General features: G+C 43.6%; 1 protein-coding gene across 1 annotated transcript; it reads right to left on the bottom strand.

The window, feature by feature from the left end:
• Positions 1-241: 241 nt before the first annotated feature.
• On the bottom strand, positions 242-21,229 carry grm5a (glutamate receptor, metabotropic 5a). Its single transcript, XM_063013610.1, has 8 exons — positions 20,548-21,229; positions 15,366-15,615; positions 5,951-6,186; positions 4,894-5,140; positions 3,668-3,836; positions 2,490-2,616; positions 1,384-2,323; positions 242-1,178 (listed from the first exon to the last, which is right to left on the bottom strand). The coding sequence occupies exons 1-8, from the start codon at positions 21,227-21,229 to the stop codon at positions 320-322; spliced, it is 3,510 nt and encodes a 1,169-aa protein (XP_062869680.1). The 3' UTR covers positions 242-319.
• Positions 21,230-24,854: the final 3,625 nt, after the last annotated feature.

Genomic DNA, 24,854 nt, shown 5'->3' with positions numbered 1-24,854 from the left:
GTTGCCGAGATCCACAGTTACTGAGTTTCAACACTTAATTAAAAGGTCCGACAGTTTCCTCCTGAACAATTTGATGGTGATTTCGTGTGCACGGGTCCAAAATTCTGTATAATATTCCTTCTGTTGACGTTCGGACACAATCGTGAGCGTTTGCTGCTCAGAAGCGTTCGGTGATTCCCTGCAGAGTTCCCATGTGCATTTTATATCCCTGATCTTTCTGTCATTACGGTCCTGATTCACGTCCGTTCGGCGAGAGCAGCGCAGTAGAACCTGATATTAAAACAACGTTTGAAATGCCCGCACACCCCGTGTGGTCAGTTTATAGTGAGGAGGAGCTCTGGCTGTAATTACGCAGCATTAGTCGGTCATAATTTGAGGATCTGGCCTCACACAGAGCCAGCTCTGAGTCTGGGCACGCGGGGGAGTCACTGTCCGATCCCACCGACGAGTCCCTGAACGGGGACGGGGGTGTTAGGGCGGCCAGCTCCTCCAAGTCAGAGGTCCTGACCGCAAACGAGGAGCCGTAGGTGCTGTTGGAGAGACTGGCGGCGGACGCCCGGTTGCTCCCACTGGTCATTATGCCTCCTGCTATGCCCACTGCTGAGCACGGGGTGGCATTGGCAGCAGCGACCACCTCGGCGTACGTGGTGACCAGCGTGGGCCGCTGAATCTCACACGGGAGCAGCTTGAAGGACGGCGAGCAGGGGCCGGAGGTGTTGACAACGCCGGCCGAGGAGGAGCCGGCCGGCAGCATCATGCTGTTCAGCTCGCTGATGTTGGCTGTGAAACGATTCACCACACTGCTGATCTGGTCCATGATGGACGTCTGATGAGGGCCTGCTTGTTGCAGGTGCTCGGTCAGGTACGAGGGCAGCGCCACCACCGGAACAGGCTCGTCCTCGCAGCGGCGCTGCAGTGAAGCGTGCTGGCAAACCGTGGGCAGTGGAGAGGGCGTACATGGGCGGTAGGTTACAGGATAGCGCTGACCGCTCTGTGGACGATCATAAGACACTTTTACACCAGTGTCTGGAGGTGCATCACAACCTTTGGAGAAGGGTTTGATGATGGCGGTCTGGTTGATCTCCTCTTTCTTCTTGATGTGGATGGAGATGCGTTTCCACAGGTTCGGCCGGTAGCCTCTCTCATTCTGGGCCCATGTGACCGTTTTGCCGTTAGAGCTGCAGAAAGAAAATAATGACCGAGTCAGATTTCGACCGCGAGACATTTAGTGGTGCCAATAATTGGGACGTTGATTTACTTATGAAGGTCTGTAGTTCCAAATCAACAACAAATGGTAACTATTTATTTTATGGCATGCAAGGAAAACAAGCATTAAGAATTAACGATGCACATGTTAATCACTATAAATAAGTATTAACTGACCTGACGTTGTCCGTCCCCGAGCCCCGGCGTTTCCACAGTTTGGCCAGACTGCTGGAGCGGCTGGCGGACGTAGCAGACTTGCCGTCGCCCACGTGCATCCGTACCACCGTGGACGTGGTAAATGCGCTGCGCACGTTGCGTTCGGGCTTGGCCAGCATGATGTAGACCTTCGGCACGAACATGCAGCACAGCGCCGTGGTGGCACTGAGACTGACCGAGAAGCACATGGTGATGATTTTGTAGTTGGATCCGAAATAGATGGGCACGAAGGCCAGCCAGATGATGCAGGTGGTGTACATGGTGAAGGCGATGTACTTGGCCTCGTTAAAGTTGGCGGGGACGTTACGAGTCTTGAAAGCGTAGAAGGTGCAGCTGAGGATCAGTAATCCGTTGTAGCCCAGCGGCGCCACGACGCCCAGCGTGGTGGTGTGACAAATGAGGTGCACCTCGCGGATGGACGGGTAATCGTAAATCACCCGAGGTGGCTCCATGATGAAAAGCGCCACTATGATGGCCAGCTGGAGGAGGATGAGAATGAACGCTATGATTAGCTGAGCGCAGGCGCTCATGAAGCGAGGCTTCTTGGTGCAGATCTTCTTCTTGCTGCCGGCCAGGATCCGGGCGATGCGGTTGGTCTTGGTGACCAGAGCGGAGTAGCTCATGGCGGGGGAGAGGCCGATGCCCAGTCTCTGTAGGTAGCAGTACGCGATGTGTGGCTTTGCGATGAGGCAAAAGGTGCAGAGATAGCTCAGACAGATGCCAGCCAGGATGATGAAGCAAAGCTCTCGGCTGGAGGATTTCACAACCGGCGTGTCATGAAACCTGACGAATACCAGGGTTACGAAGATGGTGGCGAGAAGACCGAGGCAAGCGAAGACCACAGCGGCGATGGGTTCAGGGTCTCCCCACTGCAGATAATGCACGGGTATGGGCTCACAACCTACAGGAAAGGACATAGAACACAACTAGGCTTTATAAATTATTCAGTAGACGCCGACATCAGCTAGTAATAATATACTTATCAGCAGAGGGCAAATAAAAGTGGCCTGGAACTGATGAAGCTGAAGACCTGAGCTCACAACATAAACTCACGATTCACGATTTACCTGTCAGGTCGTCTGTCGGCCATGATCCCAGCTCACAGGCCCGGCAGGTATACTCATCGAAGACGTACTCGTTCTCTTTACAGGGAGTACAGGTCCAGCAGCAGCTAACCTCGCCCTTCCGGATCACCTTAGACAAGAAAGAGGAACGTATCGATAAAATGCTAATATTAATGTAAGTTATGTATAAGGCTCTACCTAACAAACGAGCTGTTCTAGCAACCTAGCAATCCTACGGCAATTCAGTTAGCAATCGCTTAGTCAAAATGTCCAAGACGTCGAAGCCTAAAGCAGCTAAAAACACGACTCGGGTAACTGAGTCTGGAAAACTAAACACAGTCATGGACAATTTAGTGTCTCTAGTTCACCTCACTTGCACGTCTTTGTACTGTAGGAGGAAACCGGAGCTCCAGGAGGAAACCCATGCAGACACGGGGAGAACATGCAAACTCCACACAGAAAGGACCCGGACCTTCTTGCTGTGAGGCGACAGTGCTACATGCTTCCTCTCCACCAATGCAGATCCCCGCTCTAATTGAGGAGAAGGAAGCTAACCCACGCCCTCTCCGACACGTGGGCAGCAGCCGTATGCATCTTATCACCTGCACTTTGACGAGTGCAGTGCAGCTCAGCGTTGCGTACGGAGAGACACACCCTGACAGCACTCTTTTCTCATCTCTGTGCAGGCGCCATCAATCAGCCAGCAGACCATCGTTATTGCACCAGTCATGAGAGAAAGACCCCATCCGGCTTAGTCCCGCCCATATCTGAACAACAGGCCAATCGTTGTTCACGTGGCCGCTCAGCCTTAGACGGCAGGCAGAGCCGAGATTCGATATGATGTATTCCAGATCCAGCTCTGGTTCCAGCGTGTGTTTTTACCGCTGCGCAACCTGAGTGGCCAATACAGACAATTCTGACAGTGCTGTGGACGTGGCGCTTGCCCGTCTCATTAAAAAGCTCCTGTGGCATTCTGATCCTTCTAGACATTTCCACATTACAGTAACAGCACTATCGGTTAATCATGGTGACTTAGCAGGGATGAAGGTGCATACATTTGTAGGCTTGTTAAAAAAATGGCAAACAAGGTCAGCATAAGACGCTCGATTTATTGACGATTTATCCGACATGTACATATTTCTTACACATCGACGTTTAATCACCGTCACGACATTTCTTACCTTGATCTGAGCTTTCTCACAGGGGTCGCTGCAAACGGAGTGGATGATGGTGCTGCTGTTGGCCCAAATCTCATCATCGTCCATCTTCAGACCGCTGTTGTCCCAGCTGCCGACGTACGTGTAGCTGTAGTCTTCTTTACTCATCTGCTTAAAGTTCATGATCTCGTATCTAAAACAAGAACACAAGTGTGATCTAATGACAAAACAGAATCACAGAAGCATAACAAACGTGAGGACAAAGCTGGAGTTAGTGCATACCCGTAGATATATTCTTACCCAACAATCCACTCTGAGCCCTAGACTCAATTATAATGAAGTGGAAGCATTCTTTAAAAAAATAAAAACTGCAGGCAGGCCAGGCAAGCACACGAACTCTGTGTCTAAAAGGCCGCACATTAAAATTTTCAACATTTAGGGCCTTGCTCAAGGGCCCAACAGTGGCAACCTGGCCGTGGGGGTGCTTGAACCAGCGACCTTTTGATTACTAGTTCAATACCTTTTTTTTTTAGCGTAGTCAATTTGTCTTCTGCTGCTGGGGGATCCCCGATTTTTTGCAGTTGAGGTGGGTATATTCCTGCTCACTCCTCCTCCGACCCACATGCAGCCCTTAGTGGAACCCTTTTTCACCCATGCATTCTGCACAGACGCCTCTTTATCTGCTAATCAGTCTTTACACAGCGTTAGAAGACCCCACCCACATAGTCCGGTTGTCCTGCCCTAGCAGAGATGTGTCTGTTGCAGGCACTGCTAATTATGCCCGCTCGACTGCGCCCAGCCGAGTATCGAATCAAGGAGTTCAGAATCTCGGCGCTAGTGTGCTGGCCGAATATCCCGCTGCGCCACCTGGGCGTAGTTCAGTACCTAAACCACTAGGCTTTTAATAAAACGGACACTGGATTTGGGCGGTTTATCTCATTCTTAATGGCGATTCATCTCAAGCTCTGTCTGATCATTATTATAATTTTAATATAATATTAATTAAAGCTAATTAAAGCTAACAGGATGCACATAAGCACAATTTAGATATGCACATCAATGGTCTGAATACTTTCTGAATCTACTACATATTTAGGGCATTTATAAATTTACTGCATATTTATTCATTATTTATTTATTCATATTATACAATATATAATGTAAATGATTTAAAATAAAAGTTTTAACAGATTATAATGATAAGCTAGCCATACAACTATGAGAATATGTAAATAAATATTTATTCCTACCTCCCGGGTGAGTCCCCGTTCTCATCAAAAAGCACCACCTCTCCTGAAACCCCGGTGAAATTGGTCCTCATGAGGAATTCCAGCAGCTTCCGGCCGTCGATGGGTCTCATGGCGTCGCACAGACCCATGTAGCTCGGACACAGGGCTTTCTGCATGGCGTGCAGACCGTAGGCCATGCTGTAGATGGCGTTTATGACGAAGCCCATCTTGGTGTCCTGAGCGTAGTGGAGACGGAGAGATTCCTTTTCTGATGGGAGAAAAGTTCATGCTATATTAGGTAATTATTTATTTATTTATTAGGATTTTAACGTCATGTTTTACTCTTTAGTTACATTCATAACAGGAACGGTAGTTACTCATTACACAAGATTCATCAGTTCAAGTTTTAAAATATTAAACACAGTCATGGACAATTTTTGTATCTCCAATTCACCTCACTTGAAGGTCTTTGGACTGTTGGAGAAAACCGAAGCTTCCAGAGGAAACCCACACGGACACGGGGAGAACATGCAAACTCCACACAGAAAGGACCCAGACCTCAGCTCTGCCTGCTGGCTAAGGCTGAGTGGCCACATGAACAACGATTGGCCGGACTAAGCCGGATGGGGTCTCTCTCCCATGGCCGGTGCAATTACGACCTCTGTTGGCTGATTGATGGCGCCTGCACAGAGATGAGAAAAGAGTGCTCTCAGGGTGTGTCTCTCCGTGCACAACGCTGAGCTGCACTGCACTCGTCAAAGTGTAGGTGATAAGATGCATACAGCATGCTGCCCACGTGTCGGAGGGGGCATGGGTTAGCTTCGTTCTCCTCAATCAGAGTAGGGATCGGCATTGGTGGAGAGGAAGCATGACGCAATCGGGCGATTGGATGCGCTTAAAAAAGGGAGAAAATGTGGAGAAAATACATAAAAACAAAAATACAGAAAGAACCCGGACCTCCCCACCTGGGGTTTGAACCCAGGACCTTGCTGTGAGGCGACAGTGCTACCCACCGAGCCACCATGCCGCCCATATTAGGTATTATTCCAAAATAAAAGCACATTAAGCTCAGACTCACTGGTGCAGGTCCGGTTGTATTTGGCGTTCTCCTGTGGGTGACCCCTCAGCCGACACTGGAACCTGTGTTGCCAGAACTCGGGGAACCACGGATTGCGCTGGTTCGTGTCTGGCTGCAGGTTTAAGTAGTAGTCGTCGAACCAGGTGACGTAAGCGGACTGGAGTTTGATGGTGATGCCACCGGCCGCCTCTTTCTGATACCCGTCCGTCACGTCGTAACGGTCGGCCCAGCCGTCACTGCAAAAACAGAGAGGAGAGAGATGCAGAAACAAGACTAATGAGAACTGACTGTAACACGGTACATTTTTACAATATTTTAAAATAACTAAAACAACTCCAACCCTCAACCCAGAATCACAAATTGATAAATGTTTGTTTGTTTGTTTGTTTATTAGGATTTTAACGTCATGTTTTACACTTTGGTTACATTCATGACAGGAACGGTAGTTATTCATTACACAAGGTTCATCAGTTCACAAGTTTAATATCAACACAGTCATGGACAATTTAGTGCCTCCAATGCCACCTCGCTTGCACGTCTTTGGACTGTGGGAGGAAACCCACACAGACACGGGGAGAACATGCAAACACCACAAAGAAAGGACCTGGACCGCCCCACCTGGGGCTCGAACCCAGGACCTTCTTGCTGTGAGGCGACAGTGCTACCCACTTAGTCGCCATGCCGCCCCAAATTGATGAATGTTTTAACAAATGATTTTAAGCATTTATGGCTCATGACTGTGTATCCATACTGACTTTATTGGAAGCTTTAGGGGGAAAAAAAAGAACGCAATTTAATTCTTTTTGTTATTTACATTTAAAACTGTATGAATTTCCAATTTTCACTGACCAACTTGATTGTATTTAGTGAGTATCAACAAATTTCAATTTCAAACCATCTTCCTCTGGATCACATTCCTGAGGTTTTCAGTAAGGTTCAGGTCTGACCCAGGGTTCAGGGTCTTAATCTGGTGGTCCACCGTGCACACATAGAATGACCCGGATGTGTTGTATGTATTATTGTCCTGCTAAAAAACAGTTGAACCCAGCAGGAAAGTCTTTGGTGGGATTTGAGGTCATTATGCATGGGGATTGGGTTATGGTTCCTCAGGAACGCTGCCAGAAGCTGGTGCATCACGTTTGCAGGGGGTCATAACAGCAAAAGGGTCTCAACTACAAACTAAAGACGCTTGTCATGAAGAGGTTAAATAATTCTGAGACTGCAGTCATCATTAAATGGGGGCCTGTGGTAGCCTAGTGGGTAGGGCTTTGGGCTGTCAACCGGAAGATTGGCGGTTCAAATCCAGGCTCTGCTATGTAGCCACTGTTGGGTCCTTGAGCAAGGCCCTTAACCCTGTCTGCTCCAGGGGCGCCGTAAGTTGGCTGACCCTGCGCTCTGACCCCAGCTTCCAACACCAGCTGGGATATGCGAAGAAAGAATTACATTGTACTGTACATCTGTATATGTATATATGACAAATAAAGGATATCTTTCTATCTTTCTTTTCTATCTAAAAGTGGAGAAATCACTTGTTATTAGTTGTGTTGAGCTATTGAAACAGTTCCTGCTTGATTTGTTTATTACAAACACCTGAAAGTTTGTACCTTTTGCTTGAATGGGGTCAAATATTTTTGATCTGTAGCTTAAAATAATTCAATCATGTCAGTAGTCAGATAATGGAAGCACGTGCAATGAAAGCACTGTATCTGCAGCGTCGCTTGTAAACCTGATGCTGCGCCCTCTCTCCGTATCTCCCACCTCCTCCGACAAACAAGCACAAAACTCTTTAGCGTTTAATCCGCCTTTCTGAACACTTCCAAGCTCCGCAGCTCCTGTGTTACACAACTCGGAGCGTGGGAGGTCTTTGTATGGCTTCTGTTCCCTCGCTCGGAAGGAGAGGCTTTCATAACTCGTCCTTGGAGCCACGAGCGATGGGAGAAAAAGCACCGAGGGCAACGTTAGCAGGGAGCTTAAAACACTGCGGCGCATAAAGCTAGAGAGCTCTGCAGAAGCCCACACAGTGACCCCGCTGGGTCAGCCTCCTTCATAACTCCCGACTGCTGATGCTGTTATAAAAAGACCCTGCGCAGGAAACTCGACTTTATAGCCTGTTAAACAAAACATTCGTCCTGGTTTGTTACCTGAATTTCCGCATTAATGACTCATGAAATTTATCTTACTTCATCCGAGTCATAACGGCTGATAAACACGTTCAGCCTGAACCAATAACAAACAGATCATTATAGTCAACAAGGCGAAGAGGAAAACCAGCAACTCGATGGCTCGACACAATCAAAATAACGGCAGAGAAGACCCTGGCGAATCTATCTGGACTTGCACGGGATCGATATTCCTACAGATCGTTCATCCATCAAGTCGCCATGGCTCGAGATCGACCCGAAGGCCACTAAAGAAAAATTACAGTCATGATTATACACGTTAATTCATTCATGTATAGGCGGTAAAATGTACGTCAACCTTTTGGCTATTTGTTTCTCTAAAAGTCGGCTCTTCAAAGAAGGCTTTGGGTTTAATTCCCCTGCCAGACAGACAGGGTCCTTTCTGTGTAGAGTTTGCATGTTCTCCCTGTTTCTTCCAGGTGCTCCGGGTTCCTCCCACAAGTCCAAAGAAGTGCAGTTATGCTACAGCTACTATTTATTTAATTACTACTTACTACTAATTACTACTAGGATATCTCCAATTCACCTCACTTGCACGTCTTTGGACTGTGGGAGGAAACCGGAGCTCTCGGAGGACACTCACACAGACACGGGGAGAACATGCAAACTCCACACAGAAAGGACCCTTGAAGAATCAAACCCAGGACCTTCTTGCTGTGAGGCGACAGTGCTACCCACCAAGCCACCGCGCCGCCCATTAGAGCTATTAAAGTTGCCCTAAGTGTGTGTGTGTGTGTGTGTGTGTGTGTTTCCTGCCTTTGGCCCAGTGAATCAGACCCCTCACAACCGTGACCAGGATAAAGCGGTGGTAAAACAGACAATGAATGGATGAATAAATGGATGTACGAAAGGAAGGACAGACAGACGGACGGACAGACAGACAGACAGACAGACAGACAGACAGACAGACAGACAGACAGACAGATAGATAGATAGATAATAAATGATACTTTTATAATGAAGACATATACACATGTTGTAATGCACACTTAAATACACACTTGTTCTTTATATTTTATTAGCTTTATTATTGCAGATCATTTTTTCCAGCATCTGTAATTAATTTTATCATTTAATTTATGTCTGGTTTCTTGGAATACATACAAAGTTCCAGCTAAGAACAGTAAGCTTACATATCACTGTTTCACATAGTCCCATATTCTGAAATTTGCATTAAAATCTTAAATGTATCTATAATCTATACTGACTGCACTTTATTTAATAGATATTAAGATTAGACTTCAATAGGCTCTATTTTCTTCTTGCTGCTGTCATTAAAACCAAACAGTTCCTCCTCTGATTTAGCAGCCACAGATGGCTAAAACCTGGCAGCAGAAATAAAGTGGATCATTAAAATTCACTCGGTTATTTTGCATGCCGCTAAATGTGGAGCTTCGAGGGTGGATGTCGAGCCTTTGTGTGTTCATTATCTAATGTCTTTCAAAAGAGTTAAAAACGATAAAACTCGTCATCGTTTGAGAAGCGCTGCACGGAAAATAATCAGGCCGTGGCAGTTTAGGGGGGGGTCACGTTTGGAACGGCCTGTTTAGTGGATCAGTCGTCATGTAGTGGGACAAGCCAGGCATGGAAATGTTGCCTACCACTTGTGTTTCACCATGCCTGGCTTGTTTTTAAGGTTCTCTGTCTTTCAGACAGGAGTCAGGGTCATATTGTGAGAGCCAGTTCTGCACTATACCTGTCATGTCCACTTTCTCCGTTGCAGGTTGCGAATCCGGATGGTTTCCATTATTTTGGCCACTGCTTTTATTTGCGATTTATTTCCTCTTTTGTTGTTTTGTTTTATTGTTCTACCTTGGTCAAGCATTTTGCACATGGGTTCACTTTCATTCCCACCCTTGATAATAATAATAATAATAATAATAATAATAATAATAATAATAATAATATTGATAATAATAATATTGATAATAATAATAATAATAATAATAATAATATTATTAATAATAGTAATATTAATAATAATAATAATAATAATAATAATAATAATAATAATAATTAATAATAATAATAATAATAATAATAATAATAATAATAAATGTAAAATGTAAAGTTGAGTGGGTGTGACAATTTAGTTTGCGGGACCCAAGTTTGATTTTCATGCTCTGTATGTTTACCCTGTGTACATGTGGGTACCTCAGTGTCTTCCCACCTTAAAAAAAAACATGCAGCAGGTACATTGGCTAACAGATATCCACTCGTTTTGTTGCTCTTTCATATTTTGGCACACTGTCCAAGCTGTGTTTATGGCTTGTGACTACATATTGTGGTGAACGAAAGTCTAGGGTTCCTCCTGGGTCGCCCCGCCTGCTTATGTTACCGAACACCCTAAACAGTAATAGGAGTTTAAATGGGATTAATGGTTAAACTGTTGTAGGAGAGTATGTGTAGCGTGAGATGTGTCCTCTTTTTTCACGCCCTTGTAATTCACACAAGAGCTGATCTTTCCTAAATAAAAGAGCATCATGTTTCCTGGTGTCTCGCATACGCCCTAATATTTTATATATTTTTAATCTTTGACATAACACAGCATTTTCTGTTTATAAAACTAGCCAGTGATAACCAGTCCCGACCAGTCCCTTTTAAGCCCATTAAAACAAACAACAACAAAAGCAGCCCGTTGTAGCACTGAAGCCGATTGTAACACTCGTATCTTTCGCCTCACACTGAATCCCAACACGCCGGGAGAAATGCAGGCGGAAACACAGATGCCAACGTTTCCTGACACCCATCACAGAAGGGAATGTCTGCCTAGCATTTGGGTGGCAGGATGGCAGCTTTGCTACGTGGAACTAGGCCGTCTGGATAGCCCAGAGGCTTAGCGTGGCATCCTTGCCACCACATTCTGAAATAGATACTCCATTGAATATTCACACGGCAAGTCGACAGCGTTCGGTCGCGTCCTGCATGCGCGGCTGCGGCGCCTCTCACATTTTTTCCCTTTATAATGAGAAGCACTAACGGCGGGGCTGAATGCATCAGCGTCTTAATACAAAGGACGTTTGTACACTTTGTCTGCGCGCTAATGCTGTCGCGTGATATTTATAGCAAACAGTGCAAACGAAAGCAGTGAAGGAAATCATTTCAGACGTCAGTCCGTTTAAATACTTTCACTCGAATTGTTTCTGTCTTTTTTTGCATTTGGGTTCAGATCCTCATACTCAATATTTTATCAAACAGTAAGAACGTAAAAAACTTGAATAAAAAAATATGCAACATCTTTATTCTATTTCCTCGGCTGCTCCTGTTAGGGGTCGCCGGCGGATCGTGATCCGCATTATTGATTTGGCATGGTTTTTACACCGGATGCCGGAGCCTAAAACTCGTTGTGCCGCCTTTAGGATCAACAACTGCAACCAAACACTTCTGATACCAAATCATTCTGTGCTATAAAAGGCCTTTTTTATCCAGATAGATGCTATCCTTGTTTCTTTGCTCTCATGATGTGTCCAAGTTAATAGAGCTTCGGTTTGGTTATCTGGGCTTTAAGTAAGAGGTTTCATTTGGTCGAGGATCCATTTCTTTGTCTTCTTTGCTATTCAAAATCTCTCAACCAGCACCAAAGTTTTAAGTTTTGAATTATTGAAATTCACGTCACACTTATTTTTTACTGTCTGACTTTCACATCCATAAAAACACACACAGAGAAGACCACAGTCTGAGTTCTGATCTGTGTTTGCAGAGACGAATCTTTACATCAGAAAATCTTCCCCAGCTCCTTTATTCTCGTTCTGTCGGGTGTCGGTCCATGTTGTGTTTTCTGACTGCTGGTTCACTTGCTGTTAATAATTGATCCACAATCTAGTGAACTGTACATCCCTTACTAAAGATAAGTCTGATAGCAAGAAGCATTTCATACAAAGAGATTATTTATATAATTATATAATTACACAGCTAGCTGAGCATCATTAATGAAGATCAAACCACTGATTAGGATGATTTACTAACACATCTAATGAGTGAGGATTGAAGTATAAAATGGAATGTTTGTTTAGTTTTTATGATCTATGTGATGAAAATATTGCTTTAGTTTATACACTGAGGCATAACATTATGACCACCTTTCTAATATTGTGTTGGTCCCCCTTTTGCTGCCAAAACAGCCCTGCAACTGTGATGCTCTGTGTATTCTGACACCTTTCTATCAGAACCAGCATGAACTTCTTCAGCAGTTTGAGCTACAGGAGCTCGTCTGTTGGATCGGATCCTACGTTGCATCAATGAGCCTTGGCCGCCCATGACCCTGTCGTCGGTTTACCACTGTTCCTTCCTTGGACCACTTTTGATAGATACTGACCACTGCAGACCGGGAGCACCCCACAAGAGCTGCAGTTTTGGAGATGCTCTGACCCAGTCGTCTAGCCATCACAATTTGTCACTTGTCAAACTCGCTCAGATCCTCACGCTCGTCCATTTTTCCTGCTTCTAACATCAACTTTAAGGATAAAATGTTCACTCACTACCTAATATATCCCCCCCACTAACAGGTGCCGTGATGAAGAGATAATCAGTGTTATTCACTTCACCTGTCAGTGCTCATAATGTTATGCCTAGTCTGTGTGTAAGACGTTAAGTCTTGCAACCTTAAATATACTCCGGAGTAGACTCAGGACTCATCACAACCCTGATCAGGATGGATGAATAAAAAATGCATGAATAAAGAATTTCATTAAGAGCTGATAAGACTGGAAATGAGGCTAAACCTAATAATAGGTGGTTCTCATGTCAGATGAAAGAAAAATCATTTTGTTCTGAATGATGCTATGAATAGCACGTTAGATTTTTATTTAGGAAGGATTTCGAGCAAATATTGGAAATATTCTTTATACGGGACTGGATTTTGCTCCCTCGTGGATGAATACAAGGTACCTGGAGCCTTTTATAAAGTCAATGTGAATTTTATTAGGAATAAATACTAATAAAAATGAGAAAACCGATGTTACCTTGAAGAGCCAGACAGGAGGAGAGATGGAGATGGAGATGAAGATGGAGATGGTGAATAGGACCCACATTTAAATGAAAACAGAATCTCAAGGCTTTCATGTGAATATAAACAGTGAAACATACAAACAGGTCCACAATCCATCCATCGCTGTGTAAGGGCGGTTTTTATTAAGGTGGTTCATATTTATCAGAAATGCTCATTATATCTCGTCCTTGAATGCAGATACATGGAGACAAATGATGACGACAGTGATGAGGATGGATGATTCTGATGACAGTCAGTCCTGGAACAGGCTGCTGCTGGATGAGAAGTAATGTTAGGACTGATGAGTTCAGAATAAACCTTCATCTGCTCTTTCTCTTACTGTTCCAGCAACATCAATACGGCTTAGAAACGTTATTAATTTTATTATAAATCAAGCACTGTATAAAAACTAAAGTTACATTTTCATTGCTAATGAATCTTATAATCTTATATCTTACCATATCATACGATTACCATCAAGTACTAATTATTTTAATATACCCCTTATCATTTTTTTTCTATTTATTTCTGCATTTTTTTCCCGATTTACTGTAGTCAATCCGTCTTCCGCTGCTGGTGGATCCCTGATTGCAGTCGAGGAGGGTATATTGCTGCTCACGCCTCCTCCGACCCGTGCGCAGTCCTAGCGGAACCCTTTTTTTTCACCCATGCACTCTGCACAGGCGCCTCTCTATCTGCCAATCAGGGTCCTTACACAGCGTTTGAAGACCTCCACCCACAAAGTCCGGTCATCCCACCCAGCAGACACAGTGGTTAATCAGTGTCTGCTGCAGGCACTGCAAATTCTGCCCACTAGATGGCGCCCAGCTGACCGGTGGCAACGATGAGTTTCAAATCGAGGAGTTCAGAATCTCAATCATTTGTGCATTTTACTATATATGGCAAATATACTACATGTTACTATAACAGACCTTCTTATTTGCCAGAAAAGCCCAAATCTTTTAATAACTAAATAATGTAATAAATTAGTTTTAATAAAATAACATTTTATATTTATATAATTTTATAATATTATAATTTTATATTTATTTATATTACGCTTCACCTCCACCGATACATCCCTCCACTGCTGACTGAGGAGCTTAGCAACTGACACACGCCCCCTCCGACACGTGTGCAGTACCGACTGCCTCTTTTCACCTGCACGAGGCGAGTTCATATGCAACCTTGTGTACGGAGAGCCACACTGCACAGGCACCATCAATCAGCCAGCAGAGGTCATAATTGCACCAATTATGAGGAACCCTGATCCGGCTCGTCCAATCCCTGAACGACAGCCAATCGTTGTTCATGTGGCCGGATGGCAGACCTGAGAGTCAATACAACGTGTTCAAAATCCCAGCTCTGGTGTGCTAACGTGTTTTACCGCTGCGCCACCCGAGCCGCCGGGCGGCACGGTGGCTAAGTGGGTAGTCAAGTCAAGTCAAGTCAACTTTATTTATATAGCGCTTTTTACAATAGATATTGTCTCAAAGCAACTTTACAAAATCCAGGACCAACAGATACAAAAACCCCTGCGCTGTCGTCTCACAGCAAGAAGGTCCTGGGTTCGATCCCCAAGTGGGGCGGTCCAGGTCCCTTCTGTGTGGAGTTTGCATGTTCTCCTCGTGTCTGCGTGGGTTTCCTCCGGGTGCTCCGGTTTCTTCCCACAGTCCAATGACATGCAAGTGAGGTGAACTGGAGACACTAAATTCTCCATGAGTGTGTTTAACATTAAACTTGTGACCTGATGAATCTTGTGTAATGAGTAACTACCGTTCCTGTCATGAATGTAACCAAAGTGTAAAACATGACGTTAAAATCCTAATAAACAAACAAACCTGAGCGGCCTTATATTAATATTTTAATAAATACAATTTAATAGTTTAATAAAACTAGTCCACATTTAATTAAAGTTGTTTACTCAGGTATATTTGCAATAATGAAGCTGGTAAAGCTGCTAAATTCCTGATTCTTTCCACTTTTTGTACTTTTCAATTTCTGCCGATTTCTGGCAACAAGACGTGGTGCAAACGCTGGCGATGCAAAGTGGGCGGATTTGGCGATGCAACAAAGTTTATGCAAATTAAGAGCGAAGCAATGTGGCAATCATCCATGCAGCAATTTGCAAACTTCTGATGATCTAACGTGCAGGTTTTTGCTCTTTGGTGATCAGTAAAAACAAACAGTCTGCATAAAAGCATCTCTTTAGGCTCAGGGTACTTCAAAATGTATTTAAAAGTGTTACCTGCCAACCAGAAGAAACTCGCCCACCAGCCGCCGTCGCCTCATGGCCTTGAGGATGCCCCGGACAGTCATGCCCTCGCAGAAACACGCCACCACGCGCGCTTTGGGCAGGTGGCTGCGCAGCTTCTCCAGCAGCCGGTCGAAGCTCTGCTCCCCTGCGTTGCTGTAGATCTTATCCGAATGCGCGATGCAGATGCCCTCCTTGGCTGCCATTTCTTTAAACGCCTCCATTCCACTTTCACCATAGTTTCCTGTAGATTATAAACACGGTGGTGCATAAGATACGTGTCCAGCTGAATATTATGGCAATTTTATAATAAGATCCAAGTGAAAACACATCGGTACACAGCGCTTACACAGCTTAGTGGCTGGAGAAGAATGCAATTATGTTTATTGCAATTGCCCAGCTGTACCTTTCCTCCACTGTTACAGATCCCAACCTTGATCTAAGAGGGCCGTACCTAACAAACACTTCCTCTGACATGTGTTAAGTTGAACCGCTTCTTTTCACCTGCCACATATGGGTTCAGACAGAGGGTAGTATCGTGTATGAAGAGAGTCATGTCAGTCTCTGTGCAGACTGTACCTTTCCTCCACTGCTGCAGACTCTGGACCTAACAGGCTTCTTTTCACCTGCCAGAGATGCATTCATACAGAGGACAGTATCGTGTATGGAGTCACACACTGCTCTCCATTATTCACCATCACTGTGCAGATGCCGTAGACCAGCCAGCAGAGGGCGCAACTTCAGCAGTGATGAGGAATCCCCTATAAGTCTTTTCTTGTGCAAATACTGCAACTAATAAAGTCACCATCTGGTGGTTGGGGTCCATTGAGGAAATGGTGTAGTGTCTGCACAAGGTCCAAAGCAACAGTGCGGCAAACAAGAAAGACTGACCAGAGTTGACCAGACAGGGGGTCTACTGTTGTTCCAAGTGCACAAACACATCTACAATGTACAGCCTTGCTTTGAATCTGGAGATAAACATGTAGCAGTAGTAAAAGTGGACACAGAGATGAGATCTTCATTTAAAACAGTCTAGGAACTGCTGTGCAGCAACAGAACCAATAAGAGACAGAACTGGGACTGGTTTTCATGGTTTAGGTTTTAGTTCCAGTGAGAAGAAGCACAAGCACAAAGCAAGATCCATAAAGAAATGGGTTTTTTTTTTTGGGTTTGGTGTAAAAGAAATTGACCATCATTCACAAAGCTCTGATTCTGAAGCAATTCAACACACTTGGGATGAATCAGAATGCCTGGTTTGAGTTAAATCTTATAAACTGTTTCTCAAAAACGTAGAAGAGAATCTTTGCAGCCGTGTTCTAATATCTGGTTGGGGAAAGAAGGGAATTGGGTTAAATCTCAATTCTAATGTATGTCTTGGACGTCCACCGGTTGTGACAATAATCTCGACGTTATTTCATCCACGATGAACCAGTGAACGACATTCTACTGCTCCCATTTCCCACTCTGTAGGGGTGAACTCCCTCTTCACGTCTCAAAATCAGGTCACCCAGTTTTTGCTTGAATTATGGTGTCTGAGTGAAAGAGCTGATACGTTAGGATACGTTTCCTGCTCCCGCTGATCATAAAAACTGATCAGGAATGACTGTTAAAGGTTTTAATACAACCAGATTTACCTGAAAAGCTAAAGATAACACATGTGACTGTATAACCATAGAGCAGACGTAATTAAATAGTTTAAATAAAAGTGTGGGAGTGGTAGCTCAGCGGATACGGTACTGGACTAATCACTGTTGGACCCCTGAGCAAGGCTTTTAACCCTCTGTTGCTCTAAAAAGTGGGTAGGAGGATGCTGAGGGTGTCTTTCAAGTAACAACAGGAGCTAAGGAAATATACACTGATCAGCCATAACATTAAAACCACCTCCTTGTTTCTACACTCACTGTCCATTTTATCAGCTCCACTTACCATATAGAAGCACTTTGTAGTTCTACAATTACTGACTGTAGTCCATCTGTTTCTCTGCATACCTTTTTAGCCTGCTTTCACCCTGTTCGTCAATGGTCAGGACCCCCACAGGACCACCACAGAGCAGGTATTATTTAGGTGGTGGATGATTCTCAGCACTGCAGTGACACTGACATGGTGGTGGTGTGTTAGTGTGTGTTGTGCTGGTATGAGTGGATCAGACACAGCAGCGCTGCTGGAGTTTTTAAACACCTCACTGTCACTGCTGGACTGAGAATAGTCCACCAACCAACAGCACCCTGTGGGCAGCGTCCTTTGACCACTGATGAAGGTCTGGAAGATGACCGACTCAAACAGCAGCAATAGATGAGCGATCGTCTCTGACTTTACATCTACAAGGTGGACCAACTAGGTAGGAGTGTCTGATAGAGTGGACAGTGAGTGGACACGGGATTTAAACACTCTGGCAGCGCTGCTGTGTCTGATCCACTCATACCAGCACAACACACACTAACACACCACCACCATGTCAGTGTCACTGCAGTGCTGAGAATCATCCACCACCTAAATAATACCTGCTCTGCGGGGGTCCATTAAAGAACAGGGTGAAAGGGGGCTAACAAAGCATGTAGAGAAACAGATGGACTACAGTCAGTAATTGTAGAACTACAAAGTGCTTCTATATGGTAAGTGGAGCTAAATGATAAAATGGACAGTGAGTGTACAGTAGAAACAAGGATGTGGTTTTAATGTTATGGCTGATCAGTGTAAGTGTATATATGATTAGATGCCAGCTTTTGTCAGGTTAGGCCTGATCTAGATAAAACGTCCCCGTACGAGGACGAAACGAGCATCTATAAGACGCGTCCTCGCTCTGTATCCTCCAGAGTCTCATCAAAAAGATGACTTGTTTTTGCCACGATTAGATGATGCTTCTCTTGCATTTTCTTTACAACGTATAGCTTTACCATCAGCGCCGATAATTCTGAAGTTTGCTTCATGACAGCAGCAGAGATGCTGCGTGGGTGAGCGTCGTTTATGATCATTATATCTTCAGAGGTGCTAAAAAGAAGATACAGAACTAGAACAGCTTGAAGTACTTATATATGAGGCCTCGGTGAGTCATAAAAGCACATTTTATTTCTTATTAATATTATTATTATTTATTATTATTGTTATTATTATTTATTATTATTGTTATTATTATTTAGTATTATTTATTATTATTATTCTTTTTTATTTATTATTATAAAATTTTTATATTATATTATATTTATATTATATTATATTATATTAATATTTTTTTATTATTGTTATTTTTTATTTTTTATTATTCATATTATTATTATTTATTATTATTGTTATTGTTATTATTTATTATTATTATTATCATTATTATTGTTATTTATTGTTATACATTTTTATTATTGTTGTTTTTTATTTTTTATTATTCATGTTATTATTATTATTATTTATTATTATTATTTATTATTATTATTATTATTATTATTATTTATTATTATTATTTATTATTGTTATTTATTATAACTATACATTATTATTTATTATTTACAGATGCAAACTTTTGCTGGTCACTTAAAGTTTCCATCATTTATATAGAGCTTCAAGGACATTCACATGGGTCGTCATTTGTATATTCATTTTTTGTCTGTTTTACCGCCGTCTTATCCTGGTCAGGGCTGCGGTGGGTTTAAACCATTGAGTAAAAGGCAGGAAACACCCTGAACGGGTTGCCAGTCCATCACAGAGCGCACACACACACACACACACACAGCTCCAATTAACCTGACTGCACGTCTTTGGACTGTGTGAGGAAACCGAAGCGCCCGGAGGAAAACCACACAAACACAGGGAGAACATGCAAACTCCACAAAGAACAGGCCCTGCCGGGGAATTGAACCCAAGCCCTTCTGAAGCAAAGATTAAGTCAATCCCCACCTTCGTCATTCCTCAGAGAACTGAAAGATTATCAAATCATTCGGGATACTGATGTGTACGATTTTGTTCACCCCCAGTATATGTTCAGTTTAAGGTGAGAGAGTTTCTGTACCATTTAAACACTGAAAGCTTTTGATTACCTCACATTTCAGACAGGAACTTAATTGCTCTGCATCCAACATCCTCAGCAAGGCAAAAATAAACTGATTCTGGTTTAAATGGTTCTCATGATCACTCAGCCAGTGATCCACATGGTCCTGATGAATGATACGGTCTGTCATGACAGGAAGAGCGAGACAAAAACAAAAGTGCCGCGCCTACACGGTAACCTTAGAAACCACAGTGATAAAGTCACGCTACGTCTCAACGTGTCTGTCAAACGTTCACAGACGAACAGGCCGGCGATAGCGGAGGAGAGTCTCACATCAGTGACGTACAGATGATGAAATGTTTAAGTCCCATTATTACAGATACAATGATGTAAATTTATTTATTAGGATTTTAACGTCATGTTTTACCCACTTTGGTTACATCCATGATAGGACGGGTAGTTACGGATTACACAGGATCACCTCACTTGCATGTCTTTGCACTGTGGGAGGTAACCGGAGCTCTTGGAGGAAACCCACACAGACACAAGGAGAACATGCAAATTCCGCACAGAAAAGACCCAAACCGTCCTGCCTGGGGATCAAACCCAGGACCTTCTTGCTGTGAGGCGACAGTGCTACCCACCGAGCCACTGTGCCACCCCCAAGTAAGAGAAAATTTGCAGAAAGGCACGTGAACCTTTCTGAGCAGATAAACTCACTCACTTTCTTAACCGCTTATCCAATCAGGGTCACGGGGGGGAGGCAGTCCACCGCAGGGCAGACACACACACCCATTCACCTATAGGGCAATTCAGTGTCTCCAGTTAACCTGACTGCATGTTTTTGGACTGTGGGAGGAAACCGGAGCTCCCGGAGGAAACCCACGCAGACACGGGGAGAACATGCAAACTCCACACAGAAAGGACCCGGACCGCCCCGCCTGGGGATTGAACCCAGGACCTGAGACGACAGTGCTACCCACCAAGCCACCGTGCCGCTGCAGATAAACAAAAAATAATTGGTTTTAGTTATAATATCTAATAACTAGATAAACTAGGTTGAAAGTATGGGGAGCTGTGCTCTCTCGGGACCAGGAGGACTTGCTGTTATTAAGGAAATTATAAATTGTCATACAACGTCTTTGAATTTCCATCAAAAACTCAACCTGAGACAAAATCAAGGTAAACCGGTCATCTTACCCTCGGTGTGTATGGCCGAGACGTAAGTCCAGTTGTATCTTTTGACGATGTCCACCATTGCTCTTGCCTGCTGGGCGTCCGAAGGCACGACCCTCATGAAGTACTTATACAGAGACTTATCGCTGAGATCCATACTGGTGGCGGAGTAAGCGATCTGCGGGATGTTGAAGAGCTGGAGCAGGTTTTGCACCTGAATGGCCACTGAGCTGGACCCAGGCCCGATGAGACCCACGATGGGCTTCTTCCCTCTCATGGGCGTCCCTCCGCCGGTGGCTGAGCACTTGGACATGCTCTCTTCCTCCTCGGTGGAAACTAGGGTATCGCGGATGAACTCGATGCTCTGTTCCAGCGCCACGGCTGAGTGCCAGCAGGAGTCCCGGATCTCACAGCCCAGCGTGATGTTGGGCAGGATGTTGGTATCGGCGTTGATGCGGTCCAGCGTGTGCATCATGGCCTCCACGCGCTGGATGCCGTACTGCTCGCGCACCGCGCCGCATTTCCGCTCGTGGACTTTGTCGGCCGGTGGCTGGTGATGCACGGAAAACAAGGCCCCGATGATAATGTCACCGGGCATGTGGGCCAGGACCCGGCGTTCATTAGCCTGGGCGTGCACCAGCGCGCCCAGATTTGTAAACCTGCCGATGTCTCCGAGTCCAAGGAGAAAGAAAATTAAGATCTCCATCTCCTGCTGTTTCTCAGATCAGTCAGTGATGGACACAGATGGATTCTTCATTATGTCTGTAAACGGTAATGAGAGAAAAGGTTTAAAAATAAGATCTGGGCTCAAGAAATCTAAATATAGTAGCCAAACAGCTTGTAAACCCTTTAGAACTCTGGATTTTATCAAATACTTGTCTTTCTCAAACATGGTATTTATCATACAGCCTTTAAAAGAATACAAACCGCTTAGCAAACGATTTCTTTCAAAATCAAGTGTTCCAATAAATAGAATTTGAGTTGGTGAGTTACCCTGTATGTACACAATGTACATAAGCTTCTGTAAAGGTATGTTAATCTATATCTGTGCATTTTAAACATTTAAAAAGGTAAAAATTAACACCAAAACAAATGGCACTGAATGAATGTGTTTACATTTACAGCATTTAGCAAAAGCTTTTATCCAAAGCAACTTAGAATCATCACAGAATACGATTCGAGTAATTGAGGGTTAAAGGTTTTGCTCAGAAACCCAACAGCAGCAATTTGGCACTGGTGGGGACTAAACCAGCAACCTTGTGATTACTAGTCCATTACTTTAACCCCTAATCTACCACTTCTCTGAATGTATTCCAGCATGAACAAAAATCAGACCTAAAATAGATCAAAACAAATGACTAATCAAGGGTGTGAATGTATCGCCATGTTGGAGGTAAAGAAACCTGTGAGCTGATGGGTGCGTTTTTATGATCGTCTACCATCTCAGATCCTTCTGAAAAATGGCTCTACATTCCACACTAGAACCGAAATTTCATTCAGAATCGATCGTATCACGATAAATATGCATGTGCCGCACAGTAACAGAGGTCCTGGAGAGCTGGGTTCGATCCTCGCATCAGTCTTGACTGAAAAGTTTGGACGCGCGGGTTCTCTTAGTTCAATCTCCCAAAAAACCTCTCACTCACTCAACTCATGAACAGGCTGGGTTCCCACCTCAAGACAAACGCGACCTTGATCAGGATGAAGTGGCTTGTAATAATGATGAACCCACACACAGGGATCAAAGTCTAAGTGGACGCAGAGCTCTCCGCGGTGCTGAACTCTGTACATCTACATTCCATCGCAAAAAGCACCAACAAAAATGCTTCCGACTTGTTTTGCCTTTAGCATTCAATATTTTAGCATTTAATTCGTTAATTGCTTAACATTAATATTCTTTAATGATCTTTAATTCAGGATCTGATCAGATAAAAAGCACCCAGTACGAAATCTTGGCATCGTCGCCTCCACACAGTGAAATAAACGCAGTCTTACCATCAGCGCGTCTGGACGATCCGCAGCTCTTTGGGTGGAACAAGAGCTCATGAAGAGCAGCACAAGGAGCTCCTAAATCCACATGCCATTATAGATAATAACCAGTCCTGACCTGCAGTCCTGCAGGGTAAAGCATGGTAAAGGTGGTACCGGAGCTCTGTACATGCGCGTCCTGTTCAGTGCAGCAGCAGCACAGACTGATCAGATCTGAGATGATGTGAGATGATCAGATCTGAGATGATCTGAGCTGAGTCGAGGGATGGAGGTGGTTCTGTGATTTGTTATACATCCATTCCATCACAACAACTTCATGCAGTGGTTGATATTAAAAATATTCAACCATTCTATGTATCCACTTTACATGTACACACATTTACACACAGGGTCTTGTAACTTATCAAAGATTTTTTTGCCTCACAGCAAGAAGGTCCTGGGTTTGATTCACAGGTGGGGCGATCTGGGTCCTTACTGTGTGGAGTTTGCATGTTCTTCCCATGTCCCCATGTCTGTGTGGGTTTCCTCCAGGTGCTTCGGTTTCCACCAACAGTCCACAGACATGCAGTCAGGTTAATTTTAATGTGTATCCTAAGTAGGATAAAGCAGTGCTAAACCTGACACTATATGAATTAATTAATTAATTAATGTAAAACTTATTATTTATGTGACTGTGTTAAAGTGTGTCTATGTGTTACAAACAAATAAATCAGTGGTGGCACAGAGCTCGGTAGGTAGCACTGTCGCCTCACAGCAAGAAGGTCCTGGGTTCGATCCCCGGGTGGGGTGGTCTGTGTTAAGTTTGCATGTTCTCCCCGTGTCTGTGTGGGTTTCCTCCAACAGTCTAAAGACATGCAGTCAGGTTAATTGGAGATATTAAATTGCCCTGAGTGTGAGTGTGTGTGTGTGTCTGCCCTGCAGGGTGTTACTGTGTTCCTTGCGCCCATTGAAAAGCTGGGATAGGCTCCAGCAGCCCCCCCGCGACCCTGATTTGGATAAGCGGTTAAGAAAGTAAGTGAGTGAATACCAAGTACACACTTACACATTATTGTTAGCACAAAGAGTTTAAACAACTGGAGGGTTAGCAAATATATTTAGAGGAATTTAAATCTATTAGAAAGTTCCTTATAGCTTTTTGGAATTAAAAATAAAATTTAAATAACAAAGCTGGTAAAAGCTCATTCCTCCTCAGCCTAAAGACCTCAAAGCTATAATCACAAACAATGGCTCTGCAGCAGTAATAAATAAGTACTAATGTTTATAATTTGTGAGGTTTGATGCCTTTCCCTATCAACGTGGTGGATTAAACCTGATGATTTATGCTTCAACATTCATTTTCTGTTTCTGTCTGTAACATGAACATCTCAGTGCTGATGTATATCCATGACTGACAGACATGACTGATTGGTTAAATATTGCCTGTCGGATCTGTTTGTTTGTTCTTCTGTTTACAGATTCTGGGCAGCATGGAGAGTTTTTCTTTCTCACTGTGGATTTTATTGGCAACTTCTGGTATGGATAAAGAACTTTGGTATCCAGCCTATTAAAATATTGTCCTATATCCTATAATAATGCAGGGATGCATGTCAGTTTTTAATCTGTCTATCTATTGATTCATTTATGATTGATTTGCTTAGTTTAAATTTGCTGCTATTTTATTTATTTTGTAATGAATCCGCCCTGATACGAAACAAAACCCACTTGTTGTTTGAGCAGGGCGCCATCCTCTGGTTAAGAGATGAAATGCACATCAAACGTCAAACAGTACTGTCGTATTGGCACCTAAATACAGTAATAACATAATATGGATATTAGACGTTATTGCCTTCACCTAATCAAATAAATACCTCAAATGTTATATAGTATATAAGCATATTGACTAGAGTTATAGGTTACATATAGACCATTTGTTAATTTTACTTACTTTAAACGTTACCATGATTTCAGCATAAATATAAAATACATAACACCAACACAAAGGTTGATCCAAAAAAAAACAGAGCTAAAATAATTAATAGTTAAATATTTAAATGTCTTACTGGTTTACATATTAAGTAACTTCAGACTTTTCACGGGACTGTTCCATATCTAATCATTCCATTAGATTTTGCAGTGAGTGTAGATGCACGGCCGGCCGATAGCACCACTGAGACTTGTACCTGGATCTCAAAGGTGGTGGGCAAACCTAAACAGCAACAACCCTGAAGTGGACACCTGAATTAAAGTTGAGGCTTATCTACCTATCATTCATTCATCTATTTATTGTCTATGTACTCTGCATTATCATGGTCAGGGTGAAAGTGGGTCTGATAGGAAACACTCTGTTTAGTTTGCCTCTGCAT

This window comes from Trichomycterus rosablanca, chromosome 18, assembly GCF_030014385.1.
Source record: "Trichomycterus rosablanca isolate fTriRos1 chromosome 18, fTriRos1.hap1, whole genome shotgun sequence".
Taxonomy (NCBI): Eukaryota; Metazoa; Chordata; class Actinopteri; order Siluriformes; family Trichomycteridae; genus Trichomycterus; species Trichomycterus rosablanca.
This window is presented reverse-complemented; position numbering and strand designations above follow the sequence as displayed.

Coding starts and splice junctions, on each gene's coding strand:
- grm5a (XM_063013610.1), bottom strand. CDS start 21,229: ATGGAGATCTTAATTTTCTTTCTCCTTGGACTCGGAGACATCGGCAGG. Junction 2,324..2,489: donor GCCGACAGACGACCTGACAG/GTAAATCGTGAA, acceptor CCTTTCCTGTAG/GTTGTGAGCCCATACCCGTG. Junction 1,179..1,383: donor TCGGGGACGGACAACGTCAG/GTCAGTTAATAC, acceptor TTCTTTCTGCAG/CTCTAACGGCAAAACGGTCA.